Raw genomic sequence first — 13,293 nt, forward strand, 5'->3', positions numbered from 1 at the left:
ATTTAATGATAATAGTAATGATAATACTTAATTACATTAATTATTATAATTATTAAATATAATAATTTCTATATAATAAATGTCATGTGACAACAATAAAATTTAGAATGTCATATGATATTAATAAGAGTAAATTTTTTTTTTATAATATCATGTGACAGTATTAAAATTTAAAATATCACATGACATTAACAAATAAAAATCTCTCTATTTTATATACATATAGAGATGAATTGAATCTCACAATCCATATTTCTTTAATGAAATATCCTTTTTCTATTAAAAAAATATGTGATTTAACAAATAAAATTAGGTGCTGGTGATTTTTATTTATGGAAATCAAATCAAATAGCATCTTATTTAAAAATCACCTTCCCACTCTAGCAGAAAATAGATTGTTGATGAATTTGCATCACTTTGGATTTGGATGGTTTGATCACAGTATGCCTATTGAATTATGATAATTTAAGTTATTTTTAGAAGGAAATGTTGATAGGGATTTCGTCTTCATATAAAAATAAATATATTTAAATTTTTATATATAAATTTGCATGCTTAAATTTATATTAAATATATTTTTTTTAAAAAAAGTAAAAAGAAATTATTATTAACCAAATAAATTAAATTTTAACACTTCTTTGAGAAATGAGTTAGCCGGACCTAAATAGAGGGGGCGCTAGAATGCAACGATAACCAGCTTCGAGGAAACAACGTGACGTTTTCCGTGGTAAATTTGATAAAAGAAGGGGGCTATTTTAGTCAATGTATTAAGGGAGTGCCTTTTTAAGCAGTCTTTCACGACTTGAACCCCTTTGTCACTCATAAATCATAAGCCTCTCGCTGACTGCAAGCTTTGGGCTGTTCTGTTCTCTGGTTCACAGACTCAGTCCTCCTTTATCTTCCATTTCCTCGTTTCTAAATAAATCGTCAGTTTCTGGGGGTTCTTTTTTTGGCGGGTAAAGATGTCGGGAAAAGGCGCCAAGGGTTTGATTACGGGCAAGAGCTCTGCTAGTAACAAAGATAAGGACAAGAAGAAACCCATCTCTCGCTCTTCTCGAGCTGGCCTTCAGGTTTTACTATTTCTTTCCCTCTCTCTCTTTCAACGCTTCTTTTTCTTTTCTCTTTACTTCTTGTAAATTTGAGGGTTTAAGGTTCTGAAATTGTTGGGGTTTTGGTTTGGGATTTATGTTTGGCATTTGACCTTTTATAACTTTCCATTGTCTATTAATCTATGCACTTCGTCTTCTCCTGTTGGCGCATATGTTTATATAATATTTACATTATTACGTTAGAAGTGTCTTTTGGTGTTTTAATTTTTTTCGTATATGTTGTTTGAATAAAAATTCTTACAAAAAAATGAGGTGATTTTTCTGGACTTTGAGAAAATCTAAGCCTTTGTATAAAACCTCCAAAAACCTTCATTTTTCAAACACCAAGTTGGTGGGTAACAAATTTTTCTCTTTAAATACCTTGAAACAAAAGGTTTTTTTTTTCCCAAAAACTAAAAAAAATATGAAAGTTTGAAACCCATTACTGTAGTGTAATCTAATATTTCAATGAAAATGGAACTCTTATTTGCTTCTTTCAACTCGTTGAATTAGTGATGTAGACAGTTGTCTGAGTTTCCAAAGTTTTGTTGTTCTAGTGGGGCCTTTAACCTTCGATAGCTTTTAAGTAAGGTTCTCACTTATCACCCAGATCTCTGTTTGGAGAGGTTGTGCCATGAATACTATAAGCCGTCAGGCAACCAGGATGTTTCGGGATTCGTTAAAGAATTGAGGCTTTTTGCACCCCATATAAGGTTAAGCCAGATTATGAACTTTTAGGGAAGGTTATCAATTGGGAAAAAACTGTGTGAACTCTTAACCCCCTGATTGGATCATGGGAAGCCATGGTTTATTAATGTAGGGTATGTTTGTGTTTGGGATGTTTTTTCCATGGTTTAAAAACTATGAGATTTGCTAAGTTTTTGAAACCACCAAATTGGTCGGTAAGCTTGGTTTCACTCATTTTTATTCTAAAATTGCCCTTACATAATTAATAAAATTATCTTTTTGTCCCTCGAAGCCCTATCTGCCGACTACTTCTCACTTTGAAATTTCTATCTTTACAAGCATCCAATATGTTGGGCTGCCAAATTAACACTATACCCATGTTATAAATGGATTAAGATTTATAAACTTAATACGAATACTTAAATCAACCAGATTAAGTTTATTTAAAAATATAAATACAAATTATCAAGTTTAATAAATTGTATTTTTAATTACTACTATGAGTAATTCTTTATAAATTAATATTTTATTTAAAAATATATATTCTAAATCATTTATATGTTTAAAACAGTTAAAGGGCATTTTAGTAATCTTTCTGTTTTATGTTACCATACCATACCATCAAACCAAATAAGAAAAGGATATTAAACCAATAAACCATACTGTTTCCCAAATATATTAAGAATAATTACTATACTATACCATACAGTACTATATAGTATCATACATTACTAAACCATCTTACACTAAATCCAAACGGAGGGTAAGTGTGAATTGACTTAGTGGTGTAGGAAACAATCATGAATTTTGAAGGTTGGTTTATTTTGGTTTTGCTTCGATGCTCCCCCACCTTTCCCCTCTTATTTCATTTTATTTATTTTTTGATCAGGTAGTGTGAGGTAGGTGCCAGTTCCTTTTTTGATTTTTCCTGACAGGTTTTCTTTCTGTGGATGGTTTTTGTAGTTTTCTTCTTCGATTTCTTCATTGGTTTGCTGTCTTAGATGGAGTATGTTATGAATTGCAACCTCATTGGGGGATGATGAGTCGCATGCCATTGTTTTTCTCACCTGTGAAATTTCTCTTTTTTGGTGTAATAACTTGCAGTTTCCAGTTGGTCGTATCCATAGATTGCTGAAGGCCAGGACAACGGCTCATGGAAGGGTAGGAGCAACAGCTGCTGTTTATTCTGCTGCTATTTTGGAGTATTTGACTGCGGAGGTGTTGGAGTTGGCTGGAAATGCTAGCAAGGATCTCAAGGTGAAACGTATCACTCCCAGGCATTTGCAACTTGCAATTCGAGGTGATGAAGAACTTGATACTCTGATCAAGGGTACCATTGCTGGTGGCGGAGTCATCCCTCACATTCACAAGTCACTTATCAACAAATCCTCCAAAGAGTAGCTTTGCTAAAAGGATTTTATGTGCATCTATTGCCAAGGGGAGGTAAAAAAAAATTCCATGCTTAGTTGAGCCTATGTTTTATGACAATGGATTTGTTCCAAAACCTGCTGTGTAGTCAGGAATTTAAGTGTTTAAATTGTTAGCTTTATACTTGTTTTCCTTCACATTAGTTGTTGGACTCGGGCAAATGTTTCTCATAGGTCGTGGATGCGTGGATAATGACTTATATGACAATTCTAATCTTTTTAGTTTAGTATTATTAACAGTTCATATTAGCATGGTAGCATATTGAGGTATCGTTTCATACATCTTCTGCATGGCTGGCTTCTTTAAACGCAATAAATTTTGGTATTTTACCATTGACGTCCTTGTTCTGTCTTCAAACATTCCATAGAAAACGGAGGGGCTGTATATTTTCATAAACCTTTGCTCATAAAACAGTACCGAATAAGATATGTAGGAGTAAGGTTAATTTATTTACTTGGATTGAGAGGTTCCTTTGTTTTGTTGATAATTGATCCTTATATTCTTTTGAAACGTAGCCCATATTTTGAGGCGTTAGATTGAACGTCTCCTCTAGAAAATTTGGAGGATGAGGAATTGTTGTGGAGCTCAACAATCATTAGGACAGCATGATGGCTTTCAAGATTCCAGTTTGGATATTTACGATTTCAATTTCAAAATTCTATTCTGTTGCACTAAGCAATGATCAATATGTGGTATTTACTGGATGGGACGAAGGAAGCAAAGAGGCCCTACTTCTCAGAGATAGAATATTTGGCTTGAGTTCATGCCAAGGCCATGTACCAGGGCGAAAGGGATTACTTCCAAATAGCTACTATGCTGCTATCGGGAAATAAGTGAGAAGCGCGGGTTGTGAAGGCAATGAAGCGCGGACAGAGTCACCAACCCCATTAGAACACAAAATTAGACCTAGTAACTTAAAATTTTGTCATTTTTTATTTTCTACAGCTATTATTAAAGTCTGTTAATATATATGCGATTCGACGAAAAATGTCACTTGTTTAAACTGATTTTATTTAAAAATATAAAATATTTAAAATTTAAATAGTACAAAATATTTAAATTTTATTCTCTTTTAATTATTAGTTATATAAAAAATTTAAAATTTAAAAATAAAAAATAATTATTAAACAAAAAATATTAGATGATTCATTTGTCTAATCTTTTAAAAATATCTTTTTAAAATTATTAGTTATATAAAATATTTAAATTTAAAATATTAAATAAAAATTTTAGAAATTGAAGGATTGAAAGTTAAAAAATAAGCGTATATATACACACATTTCTTGAGAATAATTAGATATATTTAACCATGACTTTAATTTTTTTTTTTTTTTTTTTATCTCTTTTACTTTACCTTTTCTTCTCTATAAAATTCCACCTTTTTTTCTAACATTTCATACTTGCCGAAGAAATCTGGCAGCTAGAGTCACAATCTCTCTATTAGATCTCTATTCAAAAGGTACAGAGTTGCTTACTTGTTGATACTTGCTGGTTCTACATATGATCCGGCTAAATTTAATGTCACTGCAAATTATTTTATCAACAGAATTAAAATCAGGGAATGAAATATATATATTTCAATGAGCACGTAACATATTTTTCCATTCTGATCAGAATATTATATAATTAAGTTAATTTTTAATAATTTTTTATATTTTAACGGAAGAGTTTTATAATATGTATTGGTATTTCTTTATTTTTGATTTTAGATTTATGCATGACTTTATATGGGCATCAATAATTGCACATGTGAATTATGCAGAAAGCTATTTGCTTTTCTTTTACATAATTAATTAAATCAGAAGAAAAAAAAAATTACTGATTCTGTGGAAAGATCAGATTGTTTTGATTTCTAAATGAGTTATAAATTTAATTCTAGCACTAAGAAATAATTGATAAATTTATAATAATATAATGGACGAAATTGTAAACCAGTAAAATACCCTTGATCTTTTATTCATATATATATATATATATTAACACTTAACATTATTAAAAAAATAATAATTTTATTTAAAAATATAAAGTATTTAAAAATAAAATTAATTTTATTATATAAGTTCTAAGTGAGTTGAAATTTTATTCTACATTATCTTTATAATTATATGTCACGACCCAACCTATGGGCCGGACCGGCACTAGGACCTGGGCCAGCTTAAAGCCCCCGAGGCCCGTAGTAAGCCTAATTATTCCTCAAATCTATAACCAGGCCCACAATTTAGGCCCAATATGCATATAAAATAATTTAAATCAAACTGTTATAATTTCATTTCGAGCCAACTTAGCCCAGAAATTTTCAGAAACTAAAATCGTGAGCCCACCAACCTCAAGTACCTCATTTACAACTGTTTAAATACCATACAAATCTTCATTTATTAATCTTAAAAATTTAAGTTCACACAACCTCTACCAAGGTCCACACTATTTCTAACACATGCGGAGTTCTAGATTTTTAATTTAGAAAAGATAGTAAAACAATTAAATAATTGACGTTAAACCTGCGAGGAAGAAAACAGTTGCTCTCAGAAATAACTCCTCTGTGGCTGTAAAAATTTTTGAACAGAGTGAGCGTTCGACTCAGAGAGTAAAATATCAATTTTAACCATAATCTCTATAACTATCTGAAACTAATGCACCCTGTAGAGTGAAATGCAACATACACAACATTTTCACATCATAACATCAAAAAGGTAATTTGGAGCACTCACACACCCTGTAGTATCAATCATAACATATGGGAGCTGATCCCCTATACAGCTCTCTTAAATCCAACCCGTGCCAAATAATTACTCAAGCTCGGACTTCCACTTAATAACCAAATCGAGGGTCCCAAATGAATTACTCAAGCCATGACTACCCTCAAGGATCGGGTCCCAATAATTACTCAAGCCGTGATCGCCTGGCCCTATACATAGTCCATACCACATCACACGCACGCCAACGCACGCACACTGCTCCAAATTACCACAACAACATTCATAGCACATTAACAGTTGTGAATGCAACATAATTCGTGCCTAGAGTTTAACTACATAAATATATGCATATAAGTGATGCATGGGCATGCTGAACATATAATAATATCGAAATTACAATTAAAATTAATATTTTACTCACAGTACACCGTCGACTATTGTGGCTGCTGGATGCAGGAAAATAGTTGATCTCGATCACCTAATAATTAAATTATAAATTTATTAGTACTAACTCAAAATAAAACTCTAAAGAGGCAATAGATTCTAATTCATGCCGAAAATCCGGCAGAGTTTCCCTTATACCTGGGACCTACCCAACCTGCAAAGAGGCTCAAATAACACTTCTAAATTCTCAATTTCCACAATCACATCTCATTAATATTACATGGCCCCTCCTGGGCCCTCCAAATCAGACTATACTCATAATTTTAAAAATTACGTTTTAGTCCATATAATTGATATTTTTCAAAAATCCACTCAAACAAGCTCTAAAAATTCTAAAATTTTGCCCCGTGGTCCTTAATAATATTATAAGGCTATTGCAAAATGAATTGTAATTTTCTAATCACCCATGAATATTTTATTCAAGAATTTTACTCGATTCCATAAGTTTCCAACAGCTAACATATTCCTAATTCAACCCAATTAAATATTCACATATTTAAACCTCCATCCTCAAGCTTCAACCAATTATATAAAATTTAATTATCTTAATTTCAATTAATCTTATATGCCCACATGCTAAAAATATAACTAAAATCCATCCATATTTCTCAAAAATATTCTACGATCACCCAAAAATTCAACTAACACCATAGAATATCTCCAAATAATTTTACTTTCATCATATATTTTTCTTAGAATTTTTCTCCAATTTTTCCTGTTTAAGAAACATCAGATTTATGCTCCATGCATGCAGAAATAATAAAAATTGTCTTACCCAAGTTTATCTGTGTCTCAAAAATTCCAAAAATTTATGAGGAAGCCTCTGAAGTTGAACCATCTCCATAGCTCATCGCCATCACGCACCACCGCAAGACGGTGGCCGCCACGTCACCGGCGACATTTGCCGGATCTGATCATACCACCATGTTCCTCTCCTCTTCCTCAGTCCATATGTGGTCTCGGATCGTCGATCCAACAATCGGATCGTCGAGATCCGAAAAAGCTTGAAAACCCAAAACTTCTCTCCTCCATATCTCACTCATCCGACCTCCATTTGCTTCAAAATTGGTGTCAAAAGAAAGCTCGGAACAAGCTTTCCAACGCCATCGAATCGCCTCGATCGGACGTCGGACGACGCCGAATCGCGCTGAAAGCCGCCGCCCATCAGGCGCGTTTTCTCTCCTCTCCTCTCTTGCCGCCGCTTCGTGGTCTTGGTGGTCGCCGGAGGGTCGCCGGCCGGTGGGGAGCTGCTTGGGACGTCGCCGGCCGGTCACCGGAGAAAGGAAGAAGAAGAAGAAGAAAGGGAAGGAGAGGGAAAGAAGAGAAATGGGAGGGGGTCCTCCTCCCGTTTTTCTTCTGAAATTTTTTTTTTTATTTTATAAATGAGTCTTTGTGATGATGGGAAAACCCACTGTCACACGCAAATTCCCATCAATCAATTTTTTTTTTTTTTTTTAAGGGTTGTTACATTCTTCCCCCCTTAAGAAAAATTCGTCCTCGAATTTTCGAATAAACCAGAGATATGGAAAAGAAGATTATCAGAACAAGTGCAATCATTACTCCTCCAGCTTTGCAGAGATTGGTAAAACATTTATTCTTCAAACTCTTTGTACATTATATATGACATTCTATTACTCTCTTATTCTACTATGGTGTCCTATTTGTCTTCATCTCTATCTAGAGATGCTCTTATCTCTTGGCTATTCATTGACCATTCTTCTGACATTTCAAGTATTCGCTATATCTCACGTTTCTTGACTTGATGTCTCATAACTTCAATCAACTTTAGTGCTTACCTCACTTTTATTACGCCCCTAACATGTCTCTTGGTGACTTCAGTCATCATTCCTTCGCTTTAATAATCTGTTTTCCCCAATGACATAACTTATGTTCCTTATTCCATGATATCCTATGAGTAGCTTTCCTGTAGCACCTAATCTAGGCATCTTGTTCGAGATCTTCACTCTTCTTATGACTTCAGTGGTTAATACCTATAAATCTTCTCACTCCCATTATACTTTAAATTTTTAATCTCTCTTGTGTCATTACTAAGGTACTTAGACCAACCTCTATCGATCTTATGTAACTAGTCAGGTAGAGTCTCCTCCAAGGGCCAAGTGTATCGTTTATCAATATTGGAAAGTAAACTGGGTCTCTCCTTCTAGGTAACAAAAGTGTTTATATTCTCTGACAACTCAACCCATGCGACTTATCAATTCTCACTCCTTCTCTGGAATATAAATATCTAGACTTCTTCCTATAGCTTCTTAGTATGTGGCCTACTTCTGACACATTAGCACTCAGATCGAGGCTCTACTACTCCTTTAATCTATCATCTCATAATAACTTGTTTTAAACGTCTCTTAGTGTGTTCCTAGCATACCTATTCCTCCTTATCCTCATCATTATAACTGGCTCTATCGAGCTCTTTTTCTGTCCTTTGCATCTTATCCACTTTCCTTTTCCTATTTTTTGGTATTGTTGATATCTTTTCAACCTGCTGTACTTATTCCTTAATTTTAGTCCTATTTCACCCTTACACCTTTTTCCTTCAAGGATGTCCATCCCATCATCAACTTTAACTTTCATTTTATTTCTTAGTTACTAGTTCTATTACTTCGGGAATTCTAACCTTACGATTTTCTCTTACCAGCACATTCTTCACCTTTTGTAACACTTATAATTAACCATAGAAAATTCTTTTTGCATCCCCTTTTACCAACTTAACTATCAGAACATTATCATTCCCTACCTCTCTTAGTAGGAAATTACACATCCTAGATGGATATGAGCCCTTGAAACTATAAGTTCCATCTGAACTAACACGGCTGTGAGAAATGTGTGCCATGCCTTAATCCTAAACAAAATACTTCACATGTTCATTCTCCTTAATAAAATCACATATACTGCCCATAGCTTTCCAAACTTCAGCTTCATCTTTTCCTATTAGTAACAATCTCATTCGCTGTAACTCATTCACAATTAGTATTCTCTCCAGCTCATAATTTAAAATAGTCACAAGCCTTAGTAGCTAACTCAATTTGACTCCTGTTATTACTCTGATCGTCCTTTCATACTTAACACTAGGTATGCACTTACAGTCATTCTCATATCACGAAATTGTATATGAATTGGTGCCTACCAAATTCTCAAATAACTAGGTCTCCTTGACTCTGTCTCCGTTCCTTATATAACCCTCTAGAACCAATAGCACAAACTAAACTTGAAAAGAAAGAAAAATATCCTCTTATATTCAACTACGCCTGTCACGACCCAACCTATGGGCCGGACCGGCACTAGGACCTGGGCCAGCCTAAAGCCCCCGAGGCCCGTAGTAAGCCTTAACTATTCATTAACCCAACTCTAAGGCCCATTTGGGCCCAATATCAAGAAAACAAACGGACAGAGTCCGGCCATAAAATGGACTTTCCAACGGGGAGTTTTCGACTCACCCGACCTGTAAACACAATAAACAATCCATTGGGGAGCTCAGCTCACCCTCCACATACTCATCAACATAATAATAAATGGGAGCTCAGCTCCCTCATCCAATCCATCAAACAGACTTAAAATATTAAGTTTACAGGTCCAACATGAATATAATATTACAGACCAATTTCAAATAATTATGCTAACACATGCGGAAATTCTAGGAGTAATTAAAATTACACAATATTGATAAACAACTGCGAGGTAAAAAGCAGTTAACCTAACAAAATATCCTCCTGTGGCCTGTAAAAATTTTTGAACAGGAGTGAGCGTTCGACTCAGAGAGTAAAATATCAATCTTAACTATAATCTCTATAACTATCTGAAACTAATGCAACCTATAGAGTGAAATGCAACATACACAACATTTTCACATCATAACATCAAAAAGGTAATTTGGAGCACTCACACACCCTGTAGTATCAATCATAACATATGGGAGCTGATCCCCATACGCCTCTCTTAAATCCAACCCGTGTCGAATTACTCAAGCTCGGACTTCCACTTAATAACCAAATCGAGGTCCCCAAATTACTTACTCTGCCGTGACTACCCTCGAAGGAACGGGTCCCAGAATTACTCAAGCCGTGACTACCCTGTCCTATCCATAGTTCACACCACATCACACGCACGCCAACGCACGCACACTGCTCCAAATTACCACAACAACATCCATGGTACATCAACAGTTATGAATGCAACATAAATCGTGCCTAGAGTTTAACTACATAAATATATGCATATAAGTGATGAAAGGGAATGCTGAACATATAAAAAAAACGAAATAATAATTATAATTAATATTTTACTCACATGATTTCGACAAATTACCGTGGGCGGTGGGCGGAGGAAGAAAGGCTGCTCACACGACAATCATATTACATTTATTTAATACAATCGACTCAATACAAATAAAGAAAAGACCAATTACGCCCTAAGTCATGCCGAAAATTAGGCGAGTCTCCCTATACCTAGGACCTACCCAACCCGCAAAGGGCTAAAAACGCACTTCTATACTCACAATCCATACATCAACTCAATCATATCACACAGCCCCTCCCGCCCATCAAATCAATCATCCATCACAATACGCAAAATTTCAATTTAGTCCTTATTATTGATCATTTTTGCAAAAGCCCAAACAAGCTCTAAAAATTATAAAACTTTGCCGCGGTCCTTAGCAATATTACTAAGCTATTGCAAAAGAATCGTAATTTTCTAAGCTACAACGAATAATTTATGAATATTTAATCAAATTTAAGCACTAGAAAATTACGTAAAAACTAGGTTCGGTTTACCTTTGCCGATTCCGACTTCGGGACGCGCTCGGGGCGTCGACAATGGGGCTAGCCAAAACCTCGCCCAATTCAAGACTTTTCCGGCCACGGTTTGTCCGGCCAAATTTGCGAACCAGGTCAATCGTCGAATTTCGCGAATCGAGGATACCTACGAAGCCCATAACACGGGGTTAGCACATAAATTTTTGAATTTTCTAAGCTCATTTAATGCTCGAAATTACATCGCGAAGTTCCGTGGGACCCACCGAAAACGTTGTCGAAAAATTGAAATTTATGTCGTTGCGAAGCTCTCAACGAATGGAGCGTCTGGTGGCCTCGGTTTCCTCGTGGGATTCACGGTTTTAGAAATCTAGCCCAAAAGTCGAAATGGGCTAAAATATTCCCGAGCTAAAATCGGACAAACCGCTCGATGGATTTCGGCGTTCTTGGTGTCTATGGAAAGCTCTCGCCGAGTAGATGATTTTAGACACAAGACCGGTCCAATCGGTGGCCGGATCGGCCGGATTTGGCGGAGCTGAGCGGCAGCGCGCAGGGAGGAGGAGAGAGAAAAGAAAGAGAAAAGAGAGGGACGACGCGCGGGAGAAGAAAAAGGAAAGGGAGCGGTTCGATTCGACCGATCCGATCCGGTCCGGTTCGATTCGGCGGTTCGATTCGAATACAAAATTTTGAATTTTTACTGCCTCGGGACCAAACGAGGTCCAAAAATTCAAAAATTCCTTAAAACTCATAATAATACGTTGAATCCAAATATATTTTTAGTTTTGCCACGTGTTCTTTAAATTAATTTTTAAAAATCTTCATAGTTTATATTTTGAAAATCGAACCGATTTTTAAAATCAAAAATCTCAAAAATTCCTAAAATTTAAATAAAATTAAAATATCAAAAATACTCATAAATAATAAAATTTGGGGTGTTACATTCTTCCCCTTACAGAAAATTCGTCCTCGAATTTTTACACAAGCGAATAAAACACATGATTATGCATTGAACAAGTAAGGGTACTTGCTACGCATGTCCCGCCTCGACTCCCGTGCACTCTTCCACCGATCGACTCTCCACAAAACCTTAACCATAGGGATCTGTTTGGATCTCACTGCCTCACTTGGTAGTCCACTATGGCTACAGTGCTCCTCAAATGTCAAGTTCTCTTTTAGCTCTATCACATCCTATCAAAGACATGAGAAGGATCAGAATGTATTTCTGAGCATGGAGATGTGAAACACGGATGAACGTGAGAAAGGTTGGGTGGTAGCTCCAACCGTAGGCAATCGCTGCTCCACTCTATCAAGAACCTCAAAAGGTCCGATATACCGAGGTGCCAACTTGCCCTTCTTTCTAAATCTCATGACTCCTTCATTGGAGAAACCTTCAGAATACATAGTCGCCATCGCAAACTCCACATCCTCCGTCTGGGTCTGCATAACTCTTACGCCTCTTAAAGCCGCCTCGATCGTTTCTCGATTAAAGGAACTACCTCAAGTGTACCGCACTAGGTCTACATCATGCACTTTCGCTTCCCCATTTCTCGCCCAACACACGAGGAGACCTACACTTTCTTCCATATAATGCCTCATAGGGAGCCAACCCTAACCTCGAGAGATAACTGTTGTTGTAGGCAAACTCCACCAGAGCTAGCTGCTCAACCCACAGACCTCCAAAAACCAAGACACTCATGCGAACCATGTCTTCCAAATGTTTGGATCGTCCTTTCAATCGTCCGTCTGCGAGGGTGGAAGGTCAGATCAAGTTCAACTGTGCCAAGTGCCTCCCGCAACTTTCTCCAAAACCGAGAAGTGAATCAGCCCTCTGCCGGATATTATGGAAGCCAAACTCCATGCAATCGACTATTTCTCGAATGTAGAGCCGCATACTGTGCCCACGAGTATGTAGTCTTCTAAGGTAAGAAGTGAGTGATTTGGTCAAGCGGTCTACAATTACCCATATCGAGTCATATCCTCGCGTGGTACGAGGCAACCTACCACAAAATCCATAGTAATCATTTCCCACTTCCATTCGGGATAGGGAGCTCTTGCAGCTTCCCGACGGCTCTCGTGTTCAAACTTCACCTTCGACAAGTCAAGCACTTGGACACAAAGTCTGCTATGTCTCTCTTCATGCCATTCCACCAAAGAGCTATCTTTCACATCATGGTACATCTTGGT

General features: G+C 36.1%; 1 protein-coding gene across 1 annotated transcript; it reads left to right on the forward strand.

The window, feature by feature from the left end:
- Window positions 1–786: 786 nt before the first annotated feature.
- On the forward strand, window positions 787–3,451 carry LOC131171922 (probable histone H2A variant 3). Its single transcript, XM_058132212.1, has 2 exons — window positions 787–1,070; window positions 2,880–3,451. The coding sequence occupies exons 1-2, from the start codon at window positions 963–965 to the stop codon at window positions 3,174–3,176; spliced, it is 405 nt and encodes a 134-aa protein (XP_057988195.1). The 5' UTR covers window positions 787–962; the 3' UTR covers window positions 3,177–3,451.
- Window positions 3,452–13,293: the final 9,842 nt, after the last annotated feature.

This window comes from Hevea brasiliensis, chromosome 13, assembly GCF_030052815.1.
Source record: "Hevea brasiliensis isolate MT/VB/25A 57/8 chromosome 13, ASM3005281v1, whole genome shotgun sequence".
NCBI classification, from domain to species: domain Eukaryota; kingdom Viridiplantae; phylum Streptophyta; class Magnoliopsida; order Malpighiales; family Euphorbiaceae; genus Hevea; species Hevea brasiliensis.